This window comes from Leucoraja erinacea, chromosome 4 (assembly GCF_028641065.1).
Source record: "Leucoraja erinacea ecotype New England chromosome 4, Leri_hhj_1, whole genome shotgun sequence".
Classification (NCBI taxonomy): domain Eukaryota; kingdom Metazoa; phylum Chordata; class Chondrichthyes; order Rajiformes; family Rajidae; genus Leucoraja; species Leucoraja erinaceus.
The window spans coordinates 34,585,218-34,606,663 of NC_073380.1; the positions used below are offsets into that span (position 1 = coordinate 34,585,218).

Genomic DNA, 21,446 nt, shown 5'->3' on the forward strand with positions numbered 1-21,446 from the left:
CGATGTGAACTTGATCCTGTATCCCAGATTTGAAAAGCAATTTGCTAACCACTGCACCACCAAACTACTGAGTGCAGTTCCTTGAACCAAATATTTACTGCAATGTAATTTCATACAAAAAGTTACATATTTATTCCTATTGTCCTGTAATAACAAAAATACAATATTTCTACTCACAAAATATTTAAAATACATTAATGAAAATATATAAATTTTAGTTCATACCATAAAACATCATTACGCTTTTGAAACGGTACAGCTGTAATGATCTTTTAGTGTAGATATACGTCATTAAATTGTCCATTTTACATCATGCTAGTTTGGCAGTAAATTAAAAAGTAATAATATCACATTGAAAATATCCTTATTATAGTTCCTCACAGCATTTCTGTTCTACTTGCAACTTTGTTAAATGTCCCTGAATCGACTTGAGTTTTGTTCAGTGTTCCTGCATTGCTAAAGAGCTATTTCTATTTAGAGGCACTGGAAAACATACAAAGAACAGCAACAAAGACAGCCCAGACCATTAATCACCAAGCTGCAAGAGAAGCAGCTGTTCTCTCTGGAGAAATAAGATGGGTAAGGGGAACATGATCCATGCTTTTAACATCACTGAGAAAGCCAGGAGGCACAACAGCAAATCACGAGTAAAAAAAAGATTGCAAAGTATCGGCAGACCGGCACAGAACACAGAGGACGTGGACTCTGATGTGCATTTCAAAGGAAATTGTCAATCCGAGATCAGAGCAATTAATTCAGGGCTAAGGTTAAAATGGAAGTGATGTGAAAAAGCTAAAGGGTTTTTTTCTCTTTCCCACTATTCGATGTACTTAATGTTTGCTAATCATCAATATGAACGTTGCTTCAAAATCAGTACTTTAAAACAAATGTAATCATATTTTATTTGTAAACATATAAGTGAAGGTGTAAATACCACATTTGATGACCGAAGCAAAATAAAGACTTTTAGATTTCCTTTGATGTCCCAGATGACTCACAAACTCATGATTCCCGCTAGAAGTATGAGGTCACCCTAAACCAGCTTTACTTTAATTAAGTGCATATTCTCTGAGACTACTTCTGCACCACAATTTGTTGGTTTAATCGAGTTGTAAGGCTAATGGAATGAGATGCAGTTGTTCATTTTCAAATTTCTTACCCGTCACAAGTCAGATGATAATGGTTTCATATTTAGTGACTCAAATGCCCTGTGCCCTTAAGGATGACACGCAAATTCGTGAATCGTTCCATATATTTTTTATCTACCAATGTCACTTTTATCTTTTTTTTTAACCTTAATTTTATCCTTGTAATATCATTGCTGAGGTGACCCGTTGTCTTGTCAAAAACATTTCATTGTACCGTTGACCCTGTGCTAACCTACATATGACAAATAAAACTGAACTGGACTGTCCCTTGTTCAGGTATTGCCTGCTGGCACTTGCCTAAATAGGCCTGGTTCAGTTTATTAGGGGAAAATTTTAAAAGCTGTTTTTGTAACGTTATCAGTTACTTTTTTACTTGAAAAGTAATAGACGCCAGAGAGGGAGGGATGTTCGTGCAACAACTAATTAATGATTATCTTTGCTTAGCCAATACATTTTGATTTAAATAGATGTCACCTAAATTTTTGACATAAGCATTCACCTATCACTTGCCGGGCCCCTCACCTGTATCCACCTATCACTTACCAGGCTTTGTCCCGTCCCCCATCTCTTTTCCAGCTTTCTCCCCACCCACTATAATCATTCTGTTGAAGGTTCCAATCCTAAATGTTATCTGTCCATTTCCCTCCACAAATCTGCCAACACTTTTTTAAAGTTCTTCCATCACTATTTTTGCTCAAGGTTCCAGCATCTGCAGTTTTATGTTTCTCTATGAATATAAGAAATGAGATCAGGATTAGGTCAATTGCCATTCAGCTTTCTCTGCCACTCAGAAAGATCATGGACGATTAAATCTCGGCCATGGCACCATTTTTCTATTTTATCATCATATCACCTGACTTCCTTACAGTTCTAAATGTCTATCAATGCCTGCCTTGAAAACATTGCTATATTTAATGATTTCACTTTCTTAACTCTCTGGCAAAGGGAATTCCAACACACTGGGAAAATAATTTCCCTCCCATCTCTATCTTCCATGGGCAGCATCTTTTCTGAAATAATGGTCTCTAGTTCCAGATATTACTATGAGAAAAAACTCCTCCAAGCGTCCACATTGTCAATCCCTTCAAAATCATGTATTTTTGAAGCAAAATCACATAATTCTCTTAAACTTATTTTCTTCATTCTAGTTATTAATATAGATTGTACATAGTTGAGGCTACAGTATCGAGCGCGATGGCACTCCATTGGTCACTGATTTCCAAAAACAAAAATGATTTATTTACCCTGACTCTCTGTTTTCAGTGTATTCAGTCAATCTGTTATCCAATCCAAGATATTATCCCCAGCCCCAAGCACTAATTTTTTGTGCAAAAACCTACTATCTGACACCTTCTGCAAATCCAAATACATTAAATGTATTAGTTCCCTTTTATTCACTGATAGAGAATATCATATCTCCGTATATAGGGGCGGCATGGTGGTGCAAAGGTGGCAGAGCTGCAGCAGTAGAGTTGCTGCCTTAAAATGCCAGAGACCCGGGTTCGATCCTGACTATGGGTGCTGTCTGTATGGAGTTGGATAATCTCCCTATGACCGCATGGGTTTTCCCCAGATGCTCCAGTTTCCTCCCACACGTACAGCTTTGTAGGTTAATTGGTTTTGGTAAAGATTGCAAATTGTTCTTAGTGTGGAGGATAGTGCCAGTGTATGGGAATCACCTGGTGGGCTGAAGGACCTGTTTCTGCTCTGTGACTCTAAACTAAACTCTCAAAGGACGTGAGGGTGCCCAATTCTGCTAAAGCCTGATTATGGAGTTCTTGGGTCTCAATAACATTTGTTTCGGTTCCTTTGTGCTTTAACTGTTTATTTCAGTGGTGCAGAGTTTGGATCAGACGATGTATGTAAAGAAAAAAACGCATTTAATAGATAGCTTTGAAAATAATCTCTAGTTTCTTAGAACGGGGAAACAAAGCTGTTTGAAGCCTAATTTTGAAGCCTATGTTTGGTTGTTTGTTTGTTTGTCTTTTTGCACAAAGTCCGCGAGCATTGCCACTTGTCATTTCACTACACATCTCGTATGTGTATGTGACAAATAAACTTGACTTGACTTGACTTGACTTAAACTTGCATTTCTGATTAAAGGTCATGGATCTGAAACATTACCCGTTTTTGTCTACACAGTATGGACAGGCGACGTTGTGGCTCCAAAATATTGCCTATCCATTCCCTTCACAGATGCTGCCTGACCCGCACTTTCCTCCAGCTCTTTGTGTTTTGCTCGAGATTCCAGCATCTGCAGTTCCTTTTCTCCTTTGTTTTTCATTTGTTTGTCTCTCGTTTGCACCCCTTCCTTAACTGAATTTATCCGAGCCAATTCAGTACAATTCTTTACAATTATTGATATTAATTAATTATTATTAATAACTATTATTTCTAGGGTGGAAATTTAAATCTAATTTATATGTATAATTTATATTTCTGTGGTTTTGTATGCATTTTGCATTTTCTAATCTGTACATTTTAGTACTACATTTTCAGCTGATTTGTTAAAAACCTTCTTTGCCATTGCAGATCTCTGAAGAAGGTCGGCTGCACTGGCTCCGAAGTGTGATCAGTCTACTGTGTACAACACCATATAGATCATTGTGCAAACCCAGTCAGAACCCAATGACAAACTTCACCGGACACAGGAAGATTGCGTTTCACTCTTGTTAACTTCTGATATATTTTGGGCTTTGCCACTTACTTTACTTGCTCAAGTTATTGTCTTCACAGAGAACTTTTGCTGTTGCTGCAACTTATAAAACAATTTACAAGAGCTGGACATTGCTAGCAATGTCAATATTTATTACATAGAAACATAGAAAATAAGTGCAGGATTAGGCCATTCGGCCCTTCGAGCCTGCACCACCATCCAACTCAGTATCCTGTACCTGCCTTATCTCCATACCCCCTGATCCATTTAGCCACAAGGGCCACATCCAACATTAAATATAGCCAATGAACTGGCCTCAACTATCTTCTGTGGCAGAGAATTCCACAGATTCACCACTCTGTGTAAAAAATGATTTTCTCGTCTCGGTCCTAAAAGACTTCCCCCTTATCCTTAAACTATGACCCCTTGTTCTGAAAAAGCTACTTATTTTAACTACTAAACCAGGTTCGCTTCTTAATAAACAGACACCACACAAACTGTTTGGTAGACCAGTTCAAAATTTTACTTAACATCGGCCGATGTAAGGGAGGGAGAACTCCAGTCAAGTGACCAACACAGACACTTGACTGTGCTCAGCCACCTTCTCTGAACAACAGAATTACATTGCCTTAAATAGGGTTTTTTTGTCCCCTTAGCACATTCCACAGACATTAGTCATGGTCAGAGGTACAGGAAAAGGTTTCCACAGAATGCATCATATCAAACCTTTTGTTTACATGGTACAAGATATATTAAAAACATTGGCCATTTGCTTTAGGTCATTTTAACTCCAAATAGACCACCCTAGCTTTTTCGCTGCTTCCTCATGTCGCTTGGTCCCTCATAAACATAGGCCATTTGTTTACAAAGATGTGACTGTCTATTTCTCTCTTCCTTTATTGCCTCCTCCCCCATAAACATTGGTCATTTGGTTTATGGCATCTTACTTTCAAAGATATCTCTCTAGCTCCTTCACTTGGGAGACAATGTTATAGTATTTATTATCTCACACACCCGCAACCTAAGGCAAGCCTAATTTGACACTAAATATAAGCTGTAAGCTAGCCCAGAAGCCAATTTAATATCTTCTTATATTTTTAACTAAAATTCGGCTTCATCAGTTCTGGACTTCCCCAACATCGGGAATAATCAGCTGAGTTTCTCCAGCATTTTTGTGTACCTTCGATTTTCCAGCATCTGCAGTTCCTTCTTGAACATCGGGAATAATCTTCCCGCATCTAGCCTGTCCAACCTCTTAAGAATTTTGTAAGTTTCTATAAGATCCCCCCTCAATCTTCTAAATTCTAGCGAGTACAAGCCGAGTCTATCCAGTCTTTCTTCATATAAAAGTCCTGCCATCCCAGGAATCAGTCTGGTGAACCTTCTCTGTACTCCCTTTTTGGCAAGAATGTCTTTCCTCAGATTAGGAGACCAAAACTGTACGCAATACTCCAGGTGTGGTCTCACCAAGACCCTGTACAACTGCAGTAGAACCTCCCTGCTCTTATACTCAAATCCGTTTGCTATTGACGTTAACATACCATTCGCTTTCTTCACTGCCTGCTGCACCTGCATCCCTACTTTCAATGACTGGTGTACCATGACACCCAGGTCTCGTTGCATCTCCCCTTTTCCTAATCGGCCACCATTCAAATAGTCTACTTTCCCGTTTTTGTCACCAAAGTGGATAACCTCACATTTATCCACATTATACTGCATCTGCCATGCATTTGCCCACTCACCCAACCTATGCAAGTCACCTTGCAGCCTCCTAGCATCCTCCTCACAGCTAACACTGCCCCCCAGCTTCGTGTCATCTGCAAACGTGGAGGTGTTGCATTTAATTCCCTCATCCAGATCATTAATATATATTGTAAATAGCTGGGGTCCCAGCACTGAGCCTTGCGGTATCCCACTAGTCACTGCCTGCCATTCTGAAAAGGACCTGTTTACTCCTATTCTTTGCTTCCTGTCTGCCAGCCAGTTCTCTATCCACATCAATACTGAACCCCCAATACCGTGTGCTTTAAGTTTGCATACTAATCTCTTTGCATATTATTGTCATTCATATTGGCCTTTTGGAGATGGTGGAGATCCATGTTCTTGAACAGCTGCAATTCTACATGATTGTTACCTTTGTCCTTCTTTGTGGTAGATGTCATCAGTTGTAGGAGAAGAATGAGGCTATTTTGCCCATCGTCTAGTCTGCCATTCAATCATGGCTGGTCTATCTTTCTTTCCCTCTCAACCCCTTTTACTTGCCTTCTCTCCATAACCCCTGACACCCATAGCAATCAAGAATCTATCAATATCTGCCTTAAAAATATCCATTGACTTGGCCTCCACAGCCTTCTGTGGCAATGAATTCCACAGATTCACCACCCTCTGATTCAAGAAATTCCTCATCTCCTTCCTAAAGGTATGTCCTATTATCTTAAGACTATGGCCTCTGGTCCTAGACTCCCCCACTAATGGAAACATCCTCTCCACATCCACTCAATCCAAATCTTTCACTATTCGGTAAGTTTCAATGAGCTCTCCCCTCACCCTTCTAAACTCCAGTGTACATCGGAAATGAGCATTGGCCAAGTGGGATGTTTTTAAAAATATGCTGACAGTATCCGAGGACATTGTGGGAAACCAGAGAGGAAATTGTGGAAGCCCTTGTTGAAATTTATGAGTCAGCCTTAAATACAGGAGAGGTGCCGGAAGACTGAGGGGTGGCAAATGTTCAAGAATGGCTGCAGGGAAAATGTTAGGAACTGTAGGCTGGTGAGCTTAAAATCTGTAGTTGGAAAGTTATTTTGAGGGATTCTGAGGGATAGATCATACAGGCATTTGGACAGGCAAGGGCTGATTAGGGATAGTCAGCATGGTTTTGTACGCGAGAGGTCATGTCTCATAAACTGCAAAATACTGGGTCAAAAGTTCACAAATTATGGGAGCAGAACTAGGCCTTTTGGCCCAGCAAGCCTACTCTGCCGTTCAATCATTGCTGATCTATCTTTCACTCCTAACCCCATTCTCCTGCCTTCTCCCCATAACCCCTGACACCTGTACTAATTAAGAATCTATCTATCTCTGCCTTAAAAATATCGATTAACTTGGGCTCCACAGCCTTCAGTGGCAAAGAATTCCACAGATTCATCACCTTCTTACCAATAAATTTCTCCTCATCTTACTAAAGGAACATCCTTTAATTCTGAGGCTATTTTATTTATTTATTTATTTATTTGATTCTTTATTTCGAACTGAATAAAAGAATAAAAAGCAAGTGTGAAACGGCATACAAAAAACAAAACAAATATTTATAAAGTGTCATAAACAATATCTATAAATAAATGAAATCATATGTGGCCGAAAAGAAGCAGGAAGAAGCCAAAGCTTATTAATTCCCACCCTTATTCAACTGCTTATAATTATCTTATACAAATTTAGCAGCTGTATGTACACCATATGTACACCAGCAGCTATATGTACACCAAATTATTTACATTTATACACTAATCAAATATTTACAAAGCCATACAAAAAAGAGAAAAAAAAAGAAAAAAAGAAAAAAAGAAGAGTCTCGCACTAGTGGAAACATTCTCTCCACGTCCACTTTGTCCAAGCCTCTCACTATTTGGTAAGTTTCAATGAGGTTCCCCCCCACTCATCCTTCTAAAGGATCCTCCGTCACTCTTGCAAATTTTTATTAATCTGCAGTATAGTTCCAACCAGGCCTGTTTTGAATTGCAATTAATCCTGGTTTTGATTTTTTCATAAATTCCATTTGTGATTTAATTTCAGATTCTTACCACCATAAATTTACAACATTGTATTTTATTTAGTGTTTTAATAGTGCAAAACTTGAACTAGGAGCAACATTCCTTTAAAATTCATCCTCAATATTCAGAGGAAATGAGTATAAATAACACTTTAAAGAAATACTGATGAAATTACTTGAATTTTTTTTTGAGAAATTGCAAGCAAAATATAACCAAACTATTTTTTCCTTCCTCGTTTCTGTTCATTCCAGTAACTGTAAACAAAACTGAAAACAAAAGTAGCACAAGATTCTGGATAATTTAATGATTAAAAATCCTGGTGAGTGTTTCTAATCTAAAATATAAAAATATAATATTACTAATCAAAGAAAGTGCTCCAAATACAGTATTTTGTGAAATCACAACTTAAGTAGGCGTAGGAATGTAATATTGTTATAACTTAGTGGCATGATTTTATGAGAGCACTTTGAAATAATCCTGCGTCTTTCAGGAGTTCTGTTTGCTTGGATTGTAAACAAAAAGTAAATATGTTATTGTATATGATGTTTACTTAATTAATAAACTTTGCTTTGTAAAATAAACTGTTTGGTATTATTTTCTGACAAAGATCTTGCCTTCAATTGGTTCACTGATAACACTTTCAAAGACACTACACTTATGTGAGGGGTATTAAAATGAAACCAATAGCTGCAGAATTGATTCTGGCATTGTGTAACATTAGAAGAAACATAGAAAAATAGGAGTAGGCCATTTGGCCCTTCGAGCCAGAACCGCCATTCAATATGATCATGGCTGGTCATCTAAAATCAATACCCCATTCCTGATTTTTCCCCATAACCCTCGATTCCTTTAGCGACAGAGTTAAATCGAACTCTCTGTTACTCTCTTACTCCCTGGGGATAATTCACAGGACCAGGCAAGAGATGTGAATTAATGTGCTTTTATGTACACACATAGATCCTCTGAATATAACTTAGATTTTAAAGGGTTGAATTTCCAGAAAATCTTTCAGGGGAAGACTAACAGAAATATCACAGTCTCCCCCAAGTCAAGATGTGAACATGATAATCCTATTGGACATTCAGTTATCAGAGAACTGAGTTCAATCCTGACCTCATGTGCTGTGTGTATGGAGTTTGCATGTTCTCCCTGCAACCAAATGTTTTTTCTCCTGGTGCTCTGGTTTCCTCCCACATTCCAAAGATGTGCAGGTTTGTAGGTTAATTACCCTCTGTAAATTGTCCTTGGCATGTATGGAGTGGATGAGAGAGTGGGATAACATAGAACTATAGTGAATGGGTGTTCAATGGTCAGTGTGGACTTGGTGGGCTGAAGGATCTGTTTCCATGTGGTATCACTAAACGGAGCTTGGAAAATGGCAGAAGCAATCCTAACTATGTTGCATATACACTGTGATGGATCAAGAACAGAGCACACATAAGCATGTCACCACATCCAGATCATGTAATGCTTTTCCATGGTCTGGCTTATCCCAAACCCTAACGTTCTGTCAGGATGCACCACTGACCCAACCTGAACCCAGCACATGTACTTGGATACACATTCAAATCTGGTATCGAGGTTTCATCTCAGAGTATAAGCATGTGTATCATATGGATAAAATCTATGGATCTAAAGTTTAGTGCACTTTGAAGAGCAATAAGACCTACTAAATGAGTGTGATAACAAGAAAACGTATCAGAATGAAAAAAGCAAAGGATGCAGAAGACAACCCGATTAATATTATGAATTATTATCTCCTTAAAATATCCATTAGACATGGATTAAATTGCTAATCTTCATTAAGTAGCAATGATAGTTTAATTACAATTAATGAGATGGAAACAGTGGTCTAACAAAACAAACACATGAACAAGGAGAGACATTTAATTAATATGAATAAAAAAATAACAGAAAATGTACTAGGTCACTTTAAACTGGCTAATGCAATGGTCATTTTCAAAGAGGGCATACAGATGAAATAAAGTTTTATTTTTACCTGTAACAGAATGAAACATTTTGGATTAGTAATAATATCCAAGCAAAAAATTGTCAACATAAAACTTTGAGGAAGTGTCAAATGCACTGTGGTAAAGCCTGCAGGGTGGTTCACTCAGGCTTCAAAAAGCATTTGTTAACCGCGCTGACCACATAAAGTATTTTGTTTCGTCTACTGTTAGCCCTTGCAGAGCAAACAGTGCCTCTGCCTGCTCGAACCAGATATCAGGCTCTTCGGTCCACAAAGTCGGGAGTTTTACTGCAACGGCGTTGTTATCCATCACGATGTGTGATGAACGTCGGGGTCACCAGTTAACCATATATAACCATATAACAATTACAGCACGGAAAACAGCCCATCTCGGCCCTTCAAGTCCGTGCCGAACACTTATTTTCCCCTAGTCCCATATACCTGCACTCAGACCATAACCCTCCATTCCTTTCCCGTCCATATAACTATCCAATTTATTTTTAAATGATAAAATCGAACCTGCCTCCACCACTTTCACTGGAAGCTCATTCCACACAGCTACCACTCTGTGAGTAAAGAAGTTCCCCCTCATGCTACCCCTAAACTTCTGTCCCTTAATTCTCAAGTCATGTCCTCTTGTTTGAATCATCCCTACTCTCAATGGGAAAAGCTTATCCACGTCAACTCTGTCTATCCCTCTCATCATTTTAAAGACCTCTATCGAGTCCCCCCCCCCCCCTTAACCTTCTGTGCTCCAAAGAGTAAAGACCTAACTTGTTCAACCTTTCTCTGTAACTTAGTTGCTGAAACCCAGGCAACATTCTAGTAAATCTCCTCTGTACTCTCTCTATTTTGTTGACATCCTTCCTATAATTAGGCGACCAAAATTGTACACGACACTCCAGAATTGGCCTCACCAATTCTTTGTACAATTTTAACATTACATTCCAACTTCTATACTCAACGCTCTGATTTATAAAGGCCAGCACACCAAAAGCTTTCTTTGCCACCCCATTTACATGAGATTCCAACCTGACAAACAGCCATCCGCCATTACTCTCTAGCATCTCCCATTCAGCCACTGTTGAATCCATAACCATATAACCATATAACAATTACAGCACGGAAACAGGCCATCTCGACCCTTCTAGTCTGTGCCGAACACATAATCTCCCCTAGTCCCATATACCTGCGCTCAGACCATAACCCTCCATTCCCTTCCCATCCATATAACTATCCAATTTATTTTTAAATGATAAAAACGAACCTGCCTCCACCACCTTCACTGGAAGCTCATTCCACACAGCTACCACTCTCTGAGTAAAGAAGTTCCCCCTCATGTTACCCCTAAACTTCAGTCCCTTAATTCTCATGTCATGTCCCCTTGTTTGAATCTTCCCTACTCTCAGTGGGAAAATCTTTTCCACGTCAACTCTGTCTATCCCTCTCATCATTTTAAAAACCTCTATCAAGTCCCCCCTTAACCTTCTGCGCTCCAAAGAATAAAGCCCTAACTTGTTCAACCTTTCTCTGTAACTTAGTTGCTGAAACCCAGGCAACATTCTAGTAAATCTCCTCTGTACTCTCTCTATTTTGTTGACATCCTTCCTATAATTAGGCAACCAAAATTGTACACCATACTCCAGAATTGGCCTCACCAATGCCTTGTACAATTTTAACATTACATCCCAACTTCTATACTCAATGCTCTGATTTATAAAGGCCAGCACACCAAAAGCTTTCTTTACCACCCTATCTACATGAGATTCCACTTTCAGGGAACTGTGCACAGTTATTCCCAGATCCCTCTGTTCACCTACATTCCTCAATTTGCTACCATTTACCATGTACATCCTATTTTGATTTGTCCTGCCAAGATGTAGCACCTCACACTTATCAGCATTAAACGCCATCTGCCATCTTTCAGCCCACTCTTCCAACTGGCATAAATCTCTCTGTAGACTTTGAAACTCTGCTTCATTACTCGCAACCCCACCTATCTTAGTATCATCTGCATACTTACTAATCCAATTTACCACACCATCATCCAGATCATTGATGTACATGACAAACAACAGTGGACCTAACACAGATCCCTGTGGCACCCCACTCGTCACTGGCCTCCAACCTGACAAACAACCATCCACCATTACTCTCTGGCATCTCCCATTCAGCCACTGTTGAATCCATCTTGCTACTCCACCATCAATACTCAACCATTGTACCTTCTTAACCAACTTTCCATGAGGAACCTTGTCAAAGGCCTTACTGAAGTCCATATACACAACATCCACTGCGTTACCCTCATCAATTTCCCTAGTAACCTCTTCAAAAAAATTAAAGAAGATTAGTTAAACAAGACCTTCCAGGCACAAATCCATGTTGACTGTTCCTAATCAGACCCTGTTTATCCAGATGCTTATATATATTATCTCTAAGTGTCCTTTCCATTAATTTGCCCACCACTGACGTCAAACTAACAGGTCTATAATTGCTAGGTTTACTCGTAGAACCCTTTTTAAACAATGGAACAACATGCGCAGTACGCCAATCCTCCGGCACTATTCCCGTTTCTAATGACATTTGAAATATTTCTGTCATAGCCCCTGCAATTTCTACACTAACTTCCCTCAATGCCCTAGGGAATATCCTGTCAGGACCTGGAGACTTATCCACTTTTATATTTTTCAAAAGTGTCAGTGTAGCGGCCTGGCCTTTTCCTGACCTCGCCCAGGCCGCTACAAGTGGTTCATTCCAAAATTCAATAGAAATTAGCTGCTTTTGCAGATAATTGCAATGTGGGAGAGGACACGGAGACTGGAGTCAGCTCAGAGATGCGGAATAAATTGGACACCATGTGTGGGCATCATAACAATGCTGATTAAAGCCATTGAAGAGTGAGATGGTAAAAATATTCCATCCCTTCCCTTCTTTACAAAAAAGGATTGACATTCCTTAACTGATTGAAGTAGAGATCCTGTGGTTATTGAGGGAGTCCTGTAGCCAATGGGTACCAAGCAACACAACTACAAGCACGACGCCACAACCCCCGTCCCCCCTCCCCACATCAGTCCTCCATCAGCTGTAAACCCACAATCCATACATGGCAAGATCTTCCTCAATATGATGATGATGGTGTTCAACAGGGTTTTAAACAGACACATTGAATGGAGCGATAATGCAGGGAATGGACCACGTGGAGGTAAATGAGATTAATTTATCTTGGCATCAAGTGCGGGCCAAGCATTGTGGCCAAAGCCCCTTTTCCTGTGCTGTACTAATCTATGTTTTATGACTGCCAAACAATATACCCAAAATCGTTGAGTCCGCTTACTCTCAAGCTTCATAGTGTTGTGGTCACTCCACAGCTTGTTTTGATCAAATAGGATCCAAAAATGTCTACTAACACATTATGAATTGCAAAGCATTATAAGGGCTGAACCCCAGCACTAAAGTGGTATGAAATGAAAAAGCTAAATGACCAGTGAAAGACAGCTAATTATGAATGCAGAATGTTAACTTAAACAGATTAATAATAATACAATTGTGGCCTAGAAACCCAACTTGAACAACATAACATTTTGAACTATCTATGTTGCAGAGGATTTATTTACCTTAGAGGGTGATCAGTGAATTCTGACAGAAGCATGCAATCAAAATATGAAATTGTCAATCTTATAATGTTAGAATTGGATGATCTTTCTAAATGGGTGGGTTAAAATTAGTTCACTATTCTTCTTCACTTGTAATTAGCTTGTGATTTGAAGTGTTGTGTAAAATATGTGCTTCAGAAGAAGGAGGGAATTTTAAAGCCAATTACTCTCCTACAATCCTGGAGTTATAATTTGCAAGCATTGCCAAGACCAAACTTTGGGAGGCTGAATCCTTAAGAAAGTCATCCTACTGGGAATGACCTTATACAGTGTTTCCATATTGTTTATTTCCCTGTGTGCACAATATCAGGAGAATGTCTTAAAACACTTTAATCCACCGTGCATGGCCAAACACGAAATGGGGGGAAAAGTAGAACCTTTACATTTACCTACTCTGGTCCCAGTTGGCAGCAAACAGCACCAGGATCTTCCTCCCGTAGTGATCCGTCTGTTGGAGGACTCCTGGAAAGCCATCCATCAGAGCCCGTTTGATGCCGAGGTCGTCTGCTTTGAAGTTTTTAAACATGTCCAGGTTTTGTTGACGATACTGGAAATACTGAGCCAGCAATTTGAAGGTCTCGAAGTGGTTAAACTTCCTGGCTCTCAGAAAGCGCAGGATGAATGCATCGTCCGTGCGGAGGAAGCCGATATCCGGGCGGGTGATGATCATGTCTCTGACCTGCTGGATGTCCTGGTGCAAGGCATCCGCGTTCTCGTTCAGCTCCAGCCGAGATTTCTCAATGGTTTCAGCGCGGAGCCCAGGCTGCAGATGAGTCATTTTTAACAACTAAAACCACGACCTTGCTCTTATTTTGTTGGGGGTTTTTGGCGATAAGTGTTTCAGTACTCACACATCCCCGACAGCACCAGCGTTGTGCCCATTGTCCCTTCTCGTAGCCGCTGGTCTCGTCAGCAGCCTTTGCTTATTGAATATTCTATTCCATCTGTTGACAAAACACGTTGCTGAAGCGAAGCCACATGGCCGGACTTTCTGCAACATACATGTGCATGTATGAGTGAAATATTGTACTCATTTGCCACATAACGATACAAGGGCCATGTTCGAAGCGATTCAGTGAAAAGAGGACGTTAAAACCGGAGTCAGAGTAATATCAGTGCTTACTGATAATTGGGGTGTCATTCACTCATCTACGAACTCTGATTATTTTTGTTTCGAATTTCTGTTCATAATAAAATCATCCTTAAAAGGTCAGGGTGCGGCAAGTGATTTGGTTTAAGGATGTTTCAACAAATGATAAAATCATGGAATTTATATTCCAGTCATTAAAAAAAATCCAGCAATCCCATAAAATAAAAGCAGGTTTAATTTATTCGGTTGCTATAAATCAGTGACTAACTGCAGGCAGCTTGTGAAAAGGCACACTAGTTAAAAGGTATGCAATGCAGCGGATTAACAAAAAGGTGATTTTTTTTTTTTTTAATTTAATGGCCCTTAAATGGATCTGCCTTTTAGTTATGTGTAGGAAGGAACTGCAGATGCTGGTTTAAACCGAAGATATAGACATAAAAACCTGTAGTAACTCAGCTGAGTTACTCCAGCTTGTTGTGCCTTTTAATTATACTCAGATAATAGAAATAAATAGTTACACTTACATTGGGTTTTTTTGTAGAACCTCTTTTCCTTGGTCGGGATAAAAAAGAAATCCTGGTCTATATTCTTTGGTTTCATTAGTGGATAATGTTTTTTTCTGGGTTTGCTAAGGGGTCAATTTTGTTGAAACTGCTTTATCTAAGAATACCTATCCACCCACAAGCAAGGCGGCCTGTGCCCGTCAACCGCGGTCTGGTCGGTCAGTGGGAAAACACACAGCCAGCGTCCAGACGTGGAGCTGGGAATACGCTGGAGCACTGCAGGGCCATCTGCAGTGGGTGTCCTTGCATTTACATTTACACCAATTTATTATATGCGTTGATAATCCAAAGCAGAGATGCTGCATTGGAAATGGATTATGTAAAATGGGCTATCAAATGAGATCAAACCGCTTCTAACACGTTTTTTAAGATGTGCACGTATCGTCATTTATATCACTGGCATGCATTCAATTCATCAGGGATTGCAACAAAAAAAACTGAGGTGAGAACAAAGCTGTAAATGAATTTAAAAATAAAGTTTTAATTGCAATTATCGGATTAGACGGTACATTGCTGCTTGTCGCTGCCCATTTCATCGTCAGCTGGTCGGAGCCTGCAGCCCACCATGGAGTGTGTGCAGAAACCGCAGGGAGCGCCGCTGGAGCGCTGGTGCTGCCCGGGCCAGCGGAGCAGGTGCATGCGGATGAATTGCAGATGGAGGAGCTGTTCATGCGGGGAAGTGCTGCTGAGAGGGGAAACAAACACTTGGGATGCTGCAATGAATGCCACCGCTTGAAGAATGGAAACCTCACCTTGGTGCGGGCTTTTTTGGCTTTTTTTTTGTGTGTGTTTTTAAAAACCCTTCTGTCCTCTAATGTCGTATTCTCAGCTGGACGGCGGAATGATGTATTTGCCATCAACCGATTTCTCCTTAGTGTTTTGAATAAAGCCCCCGGACTCAATATGATGCCAGCAATGGGCGTGTCATTACTGACTCGTCTGCAACGCATTGAGAGGAGCGGCCGGGTCCCAGCGCCCACTCTCCTCTACTTTCTGACTTGACACAGTTTGCTGGACAACCTCCAAGCAAATCTCCATTCCTTATCCCCCTGACATAATTTTGTATAACGACACGTCAGCATACGTTTATTTATTTTTTCACTTAGGATCTACCAGAGGACATGGGTTTAAGGTAAAGGGGAAAATATTTAATAGGAATCTGAGAGGTAACTTTTTCACACAAAGGGTGGTGGGTGGATGGAACAAGCTGCCAAAGGAGGCAGTTAAGGCAGGGACTATCACAACATTTAAGAAACAGTTAGACAGGTGCATGGATAGGACAGGTTTGGAGGGATATGGACCAAACCAGGCAGATGGGACTACTAGCTGGGACATGTGGGCAAGTTGGGCCAAAGGGCCTGTTTCCACACTGTATGTCTATGACTATTGCTCTAACTTCTTTCACTGGCTTTTAACTCGCAGGGAGGTAGAATTCCAAAGGTATGATGAATCTGAAGCAGTTATAGTAGCAGCCAATCCTGTTCAGTTCAGTTTAGTTTATTGTCACGTGTACTGAGGTACAATGAAAAGCTTTTTGCTGCATGCTATCCAGTCAGCAGAAACACATTACATGATTAGAATTGACCCATTTACAGTGTATAGATACATGATGGTGATAACATTTAATGCAAGGTAAAGCCAGCAAAGCCTGATCAGGGATAGGGTCACCAAAGTTGTAGATAGTAGTTTAGCACTGCTCTTTGGTTGTGTAGGCCTAACAATTTTTGGAGATTAGAATTCCCATCCCAACACAGCAAATGCGGATTTTAACAATAATAATTATTCTGATTTTTTACAAATGTTTCAAAAAAGATTAGGAAAAAAAATACTGGATTATCATAAAAGCCCATCTGGTTCACCACTGTCATTAAGGGGAGGACATACAATGAACAGTACAGCACAGCAACCGGCCCTTCAGCCCACAATGTCTGTGCCGAACATGATCCCAAGATAAATTAATCTCATCTGCCTGCATGTGATCCATATCACCTGCATATCCATGTGCCTATTCAAAAGTCACTTAAATGTCACTATTGTATCTTCCTTCACTGCCACACCTGGCTGTGCATTCCAGGCCTCCACCACTCTCTGTGTAAAAAAAAACATGCTCCACACATTTCCTTTTACATGGATATCTCCCATCCTTATATGGTCTGACCTACATGAGACTCCAACACCATTGATGAGTTTGACTCAGAAAGCCCAGCAAACCACTCAGTTCAAGGGCAGTTCTGGATGGGTAATAAATCCTGACCTTTCAATGCACATTTCCTAATAATATATATATATTTAAAAGAATAGCAATGCAAATTACCCACAGTCTTGTTGTGAAATGGGATCTTTATGCTCTATATGATTCCATTAATATTTTTCAGTTGTTTTGGTGGTTGTGTAATCATTGATATATACTGTCAGATGTTTTGTTTGGCCATCCATAGCTAATGGAAATAGTTTCATATAATTCAACATATTAACATTGTCAAATATTATTCAGCTTTTACAGTCACAAGATGTCATGTTAACTTGAACCATCTTCCACCACTAATGTAAATCCTCACAGTGCTGATAAGCACTATCATTAACATTATTAGTACATTCTATCAAAATAAGCCACAGTTTTTGAGTTAATGGAGACATGAATCGTTATAGTAACATAGAAAATAGGTGCAGGAGTAGGCCATTCGGCCCTTCGAGCCTGCACCGCCATTCAATATGATCATGGCTGATCATCCAACTCAGTATCCTGTACCTGCCTTCTCTCCATACCCACTGATCCCTTTAACCACAAGGGCCACATCTAATTCCCTCTTAAATATAGCCAATGAACTGGCCTCACCCACCCTCTATGACAGAGAATTCCACAGATTCACCACTATGTCCAACCCCTTAAGAATTTGGTAAGTTTCTATAAGATTCCCCCTCAATCTTCTAAATTCTAGCGAGTACAAGCCGAGTCTATCCAGTCTTTCTTCATATGAAAGTCCTGCTATCCCAGGAATCAGTCTGGTGAACCTTCTCTGTACTCTCTCTATGGCAAGAATGTCTTTCCTCAGATTAGGAGACCAAAACTGTACACAATACTCCAGGTGTGGCCTCACCAAGGCCCTGCACAACTGCAGTAGAACCTCCCTGCTCCTATACTCAAATCCTTTTGCTATGAATGCTAACATACCATTCGCTTTCTTCACTGCCTGCTGCACCTGCATGCCTACTTTCAATGACTGGTGTACCATGACACCCAGGTCTCGTTTCATCTCCCCTTTTCCTAATCGGCCACCATTCAGATAATAGTCTACTTTCCTGTTCTTGCCACCAAAGTCGATAACCTCACATTTATCCACATTATACTGCATCTGCCATGCATTTTCCCACTCACCCAACCTATCCAAGTCACCTTGCAGCCTCCTAGCATCCTCCTCACAGCTAACACTACCCCCCAGCTTCGTGTCATCTGCAAACTTGGAGATGTTGCATTCAATTCCCTTGTCCAAATCATTAATATATATTGTAAATAGCTGGGGTGCCAGCATTGAGCCTTGCGGTACCCCACTAGTCACTGCCTGCCATTCTGAAAAGGACCCGTTTACTCCTACTAATTGCTTCCTGTCTGCCAGCCAGTTCTCTATCCACATCAATACTGAACCCCCAATACCGTGTGCTTTCAGTTTGCATACTAATCTCTTATGTGGGACCTTGTTGAAAGCCTTCTGAAAGTCCAGATATAACATATCCACTAGCTCTCCCTTATCCACTCTACTAGTTACATCCTCGAAACATTCTATAAGATTTGAAGCCCATCCTTTCAAGCCTATCCTTTCGAATTCAATTCTTCTATCTCAAATTGGGCTTTGAATTGTGATCCTATGGGATTGCTGGGAAAATGTTGGTAGTTAATTTGAACATTATGGATATTTAAGCTTCAAGTTCATTACAATATTGGACTATGGATTCAAAGAGGTGAGAAATTGCCATTCACTATAAACCATTGGACTCAACCATCATCAAAGATGTATTGTACGGTATGTTTGCAGTTCTTGGGCTGGCACAGACCACTGAAAGAATCTTCATACTTTTTGATGATGATACAGTATGGTTAGTAATTCCATCCAAGGATCTAATGGATTTTACTCACCATTTGAATAATGCTCAAACTTTGAGACATGAGCGACTTCTTTCAAAATGTGGAACATTTTCATTCCATCGCTCAAGAAAGGGTCCTGATGTAATTGAAAGTTTGAACTCTCTCTGAAGGCAGTGTTGATGGATGTAGTTTTTGGGTGCGTACAGTACTTAAGGATCTCCCTGAGATAAAGTTGAGGCTTCGATCTTTCTTTCATTGATAACAAGGTTTTAATGCAGCTTATGCTTGTGGTTCTGGTATGAGAGTCAATGTTTGTAGGATATGACAAAGGCTATCCAAGGTAACTATTGGTACCGCTTGTTGAAATAGTATTTCTTAACCATTCAGAATTATTTAACATAAAATGGAAGAGCGCCTTGCACGAGATCCACAAATCAAGTTGCAAGATGTACTTGTGGTAAAGATTGTTGCAGGAAATAATGACTGCAGTCTACAGTACCCTGTCACTAAACCACATGGTATACATTTCTCTAAAGGGGCTGCTCCTCAAACTTTGGTTACATTTCAGCCCCACGCTACTGATCTTTGGTCACACAATACAGAGGGAGTGGGTGGATATGGCAATCTCCCTGTCAATTTGATCCTGGGCCTATTCAAGATGGTCATTCATGGATCCAGGCAGTAGGCATTTGAGGGTTCTACCCAAGTTGGCCGCCTGCTCTTCTTCCAGGCTTATGTTCATGCCTATGGGTCCTTGGAAAGGGAGCATGGGTCATTCACAGGGACTTTGGAGACCTTCTATGAACAGTGGGCAGCATGGAAGCTCGAGTGCGCGTGGATATGGCCAGCAATAATCTAATTTGATGGTTGATGCTTGCAAGCTGCACGGATATTAATTTTGATTAATGCATGACTTTGTAAACTGTGAATATGTAATAAAAGCTCCTTATTAAGGTAAAATGAGTAAAACATTTATCTTGGCCAAAGTGCTTAATGATAATCAAACCTGATTTGAAATATTGATCAGGAAGGCCAAATCAACAAGATCACGAACATGTCATAAATTATATTCACTGGTCCTTCAGCCTTATTTGTAGTGGATGCTTTTTGATGAGGAACCTCTCAGCCTTAAAGTGAAAACTACTGACTGTTCTTACTTAAGAGTATGCACTCACACATCTGGAATTCAGTGTCTGCTATTACCGAGTAATGGAGGATAAGCTCAACATCAAAGATGGCAGCAATTATGTTTGCTGGATATGAATTCTGCTTTTCTCCAGAACACTGTTGAGTAACACAATATGAATGAGGGTTTACATATCCAATTGGCCATTCATTATATCATCTTGGAGGTCTAAATCTAAAATCATGGAATATAGCACTATAAATGCAAAAGCTACAATTCAGTGGATCAATGTCCTAATAGAAAAGGCATGGCTTCCGTGAATGCTCATCACCATGGGGGGGGGGGGGGGGGGGGGGGGGGGGGGGGGGGGGGGGGGGGGGGGGGGGGGGGGGTCGTGCGTTGCGGATATGGATGACAATATTGTAATGTAATGATTGATAAATTGATTGATGTTTTGATGTTTGCAAAACTGCTGGGTAGTTTTTGATCTCTTCAGTATTCTGTAACTGATTAACTGAATAAAATCTCTTGTAGAAAAGGTATGGCACACACAGATTGCTTGAGTCTTGACATTTTACCAACCTGCACGTAAGTTCACGGTTCCTGGGGATTAGGGTATGAATTCAGAGGAATTGGCCTCCATGTAACCTGAAGACAAACTGCATAGCCATCTCTATGGCTTTGTTTAGAAACTGATGGCAATAGACCTCCAACCAACAGGTTGCCAGAAATAACTTGCTCATGAATTTTATGCCAGACTCTTCAGTAAGTTTTGCCTTCCCCACAGATGAGAACTGTGCAATTGCTACACCCGCCCATCTTTGTTAATTATAGTGAAAAAGTAGGATAAAATTTAGGGCATTATTTGACAGCTCCTTAATTTACATGTCCAAATTTGATTTATGCTGTTTCTCCGTTGCTACCTATTACTGGCCTGACTCCAAGTCTGCCAAATTGTTGATTTAAAAGTTCCACACAATATCATTCTGTTTCTCCAATATGCATGTCTCCATGATTCTATCATTGCTCTTCACAAGTACATTCAGGTCATTAAATCAGCCATTTTATTGTTCAGTCACTTTTGAAAATGTGCAACAACATTAAAAGATCACCGAAGATTTATTATGATTCCCTGTCAGTGTTTAATTAACAGTAATGAAGCTGGTTTCTCAGTGGTCCACATTTCAAAACTATGTCCTTGGGATTTTACAAATGGGCTATAAAATACAATGAAAAAAAGAGTATTTTGGCTTGTTTTTTATAACTGGAGAAAACAATACAGCCCTCACGAGAGAGAGAGATTTGATAGATTTGGACAGCAACAGCTGGGAAAAGGCAAAATGAAAATAAATATAAGATTGATTTGCTTGTTAAAAGAATTACCAACTGA

At 40.0% G+C, this 21,446-nt stretch overlaps 1 protein-coding gene across 4 annotated transcripts in view; it reads right to left on the minus strand.

Annotated features, from left to right (window-relative positions):
* LOC129696267 (clavesin-1-like) overlaps positions 1–20,400 on the minus strand; it is a 90,221-nt gene extending 69,821 nt beyond the window's left edge. The window contains exons 1-2 of one of the 4 annotated variants that reach the window (XM_055634001.1): positions 15,602–20,400; positions 13,586–14,187 (exon numbers count right to left, since the gene is read on the minus strand). In XM_055634001.1, the coding sequence (XP_055489976.1) occupies positions 13,586–13,974 (389 nt within the window). In that variant the 5' untranslated portion in view covers positions 13,975–14,187; positions 15,602–20,400. Of the gene's footprint in view, positions 1–13,585; positions 14,188–14,810; positions 15,546–15,601 lie in introns of those variants that run through there. The other 3 variants (XM_055633997.1, XM_055634000.1, XM_055633998.1) reach the window with 3 other exon arrangements.
* Between the last annotated feature and the right edge of the window lie 1,046 nt (positions 20,401–21,446).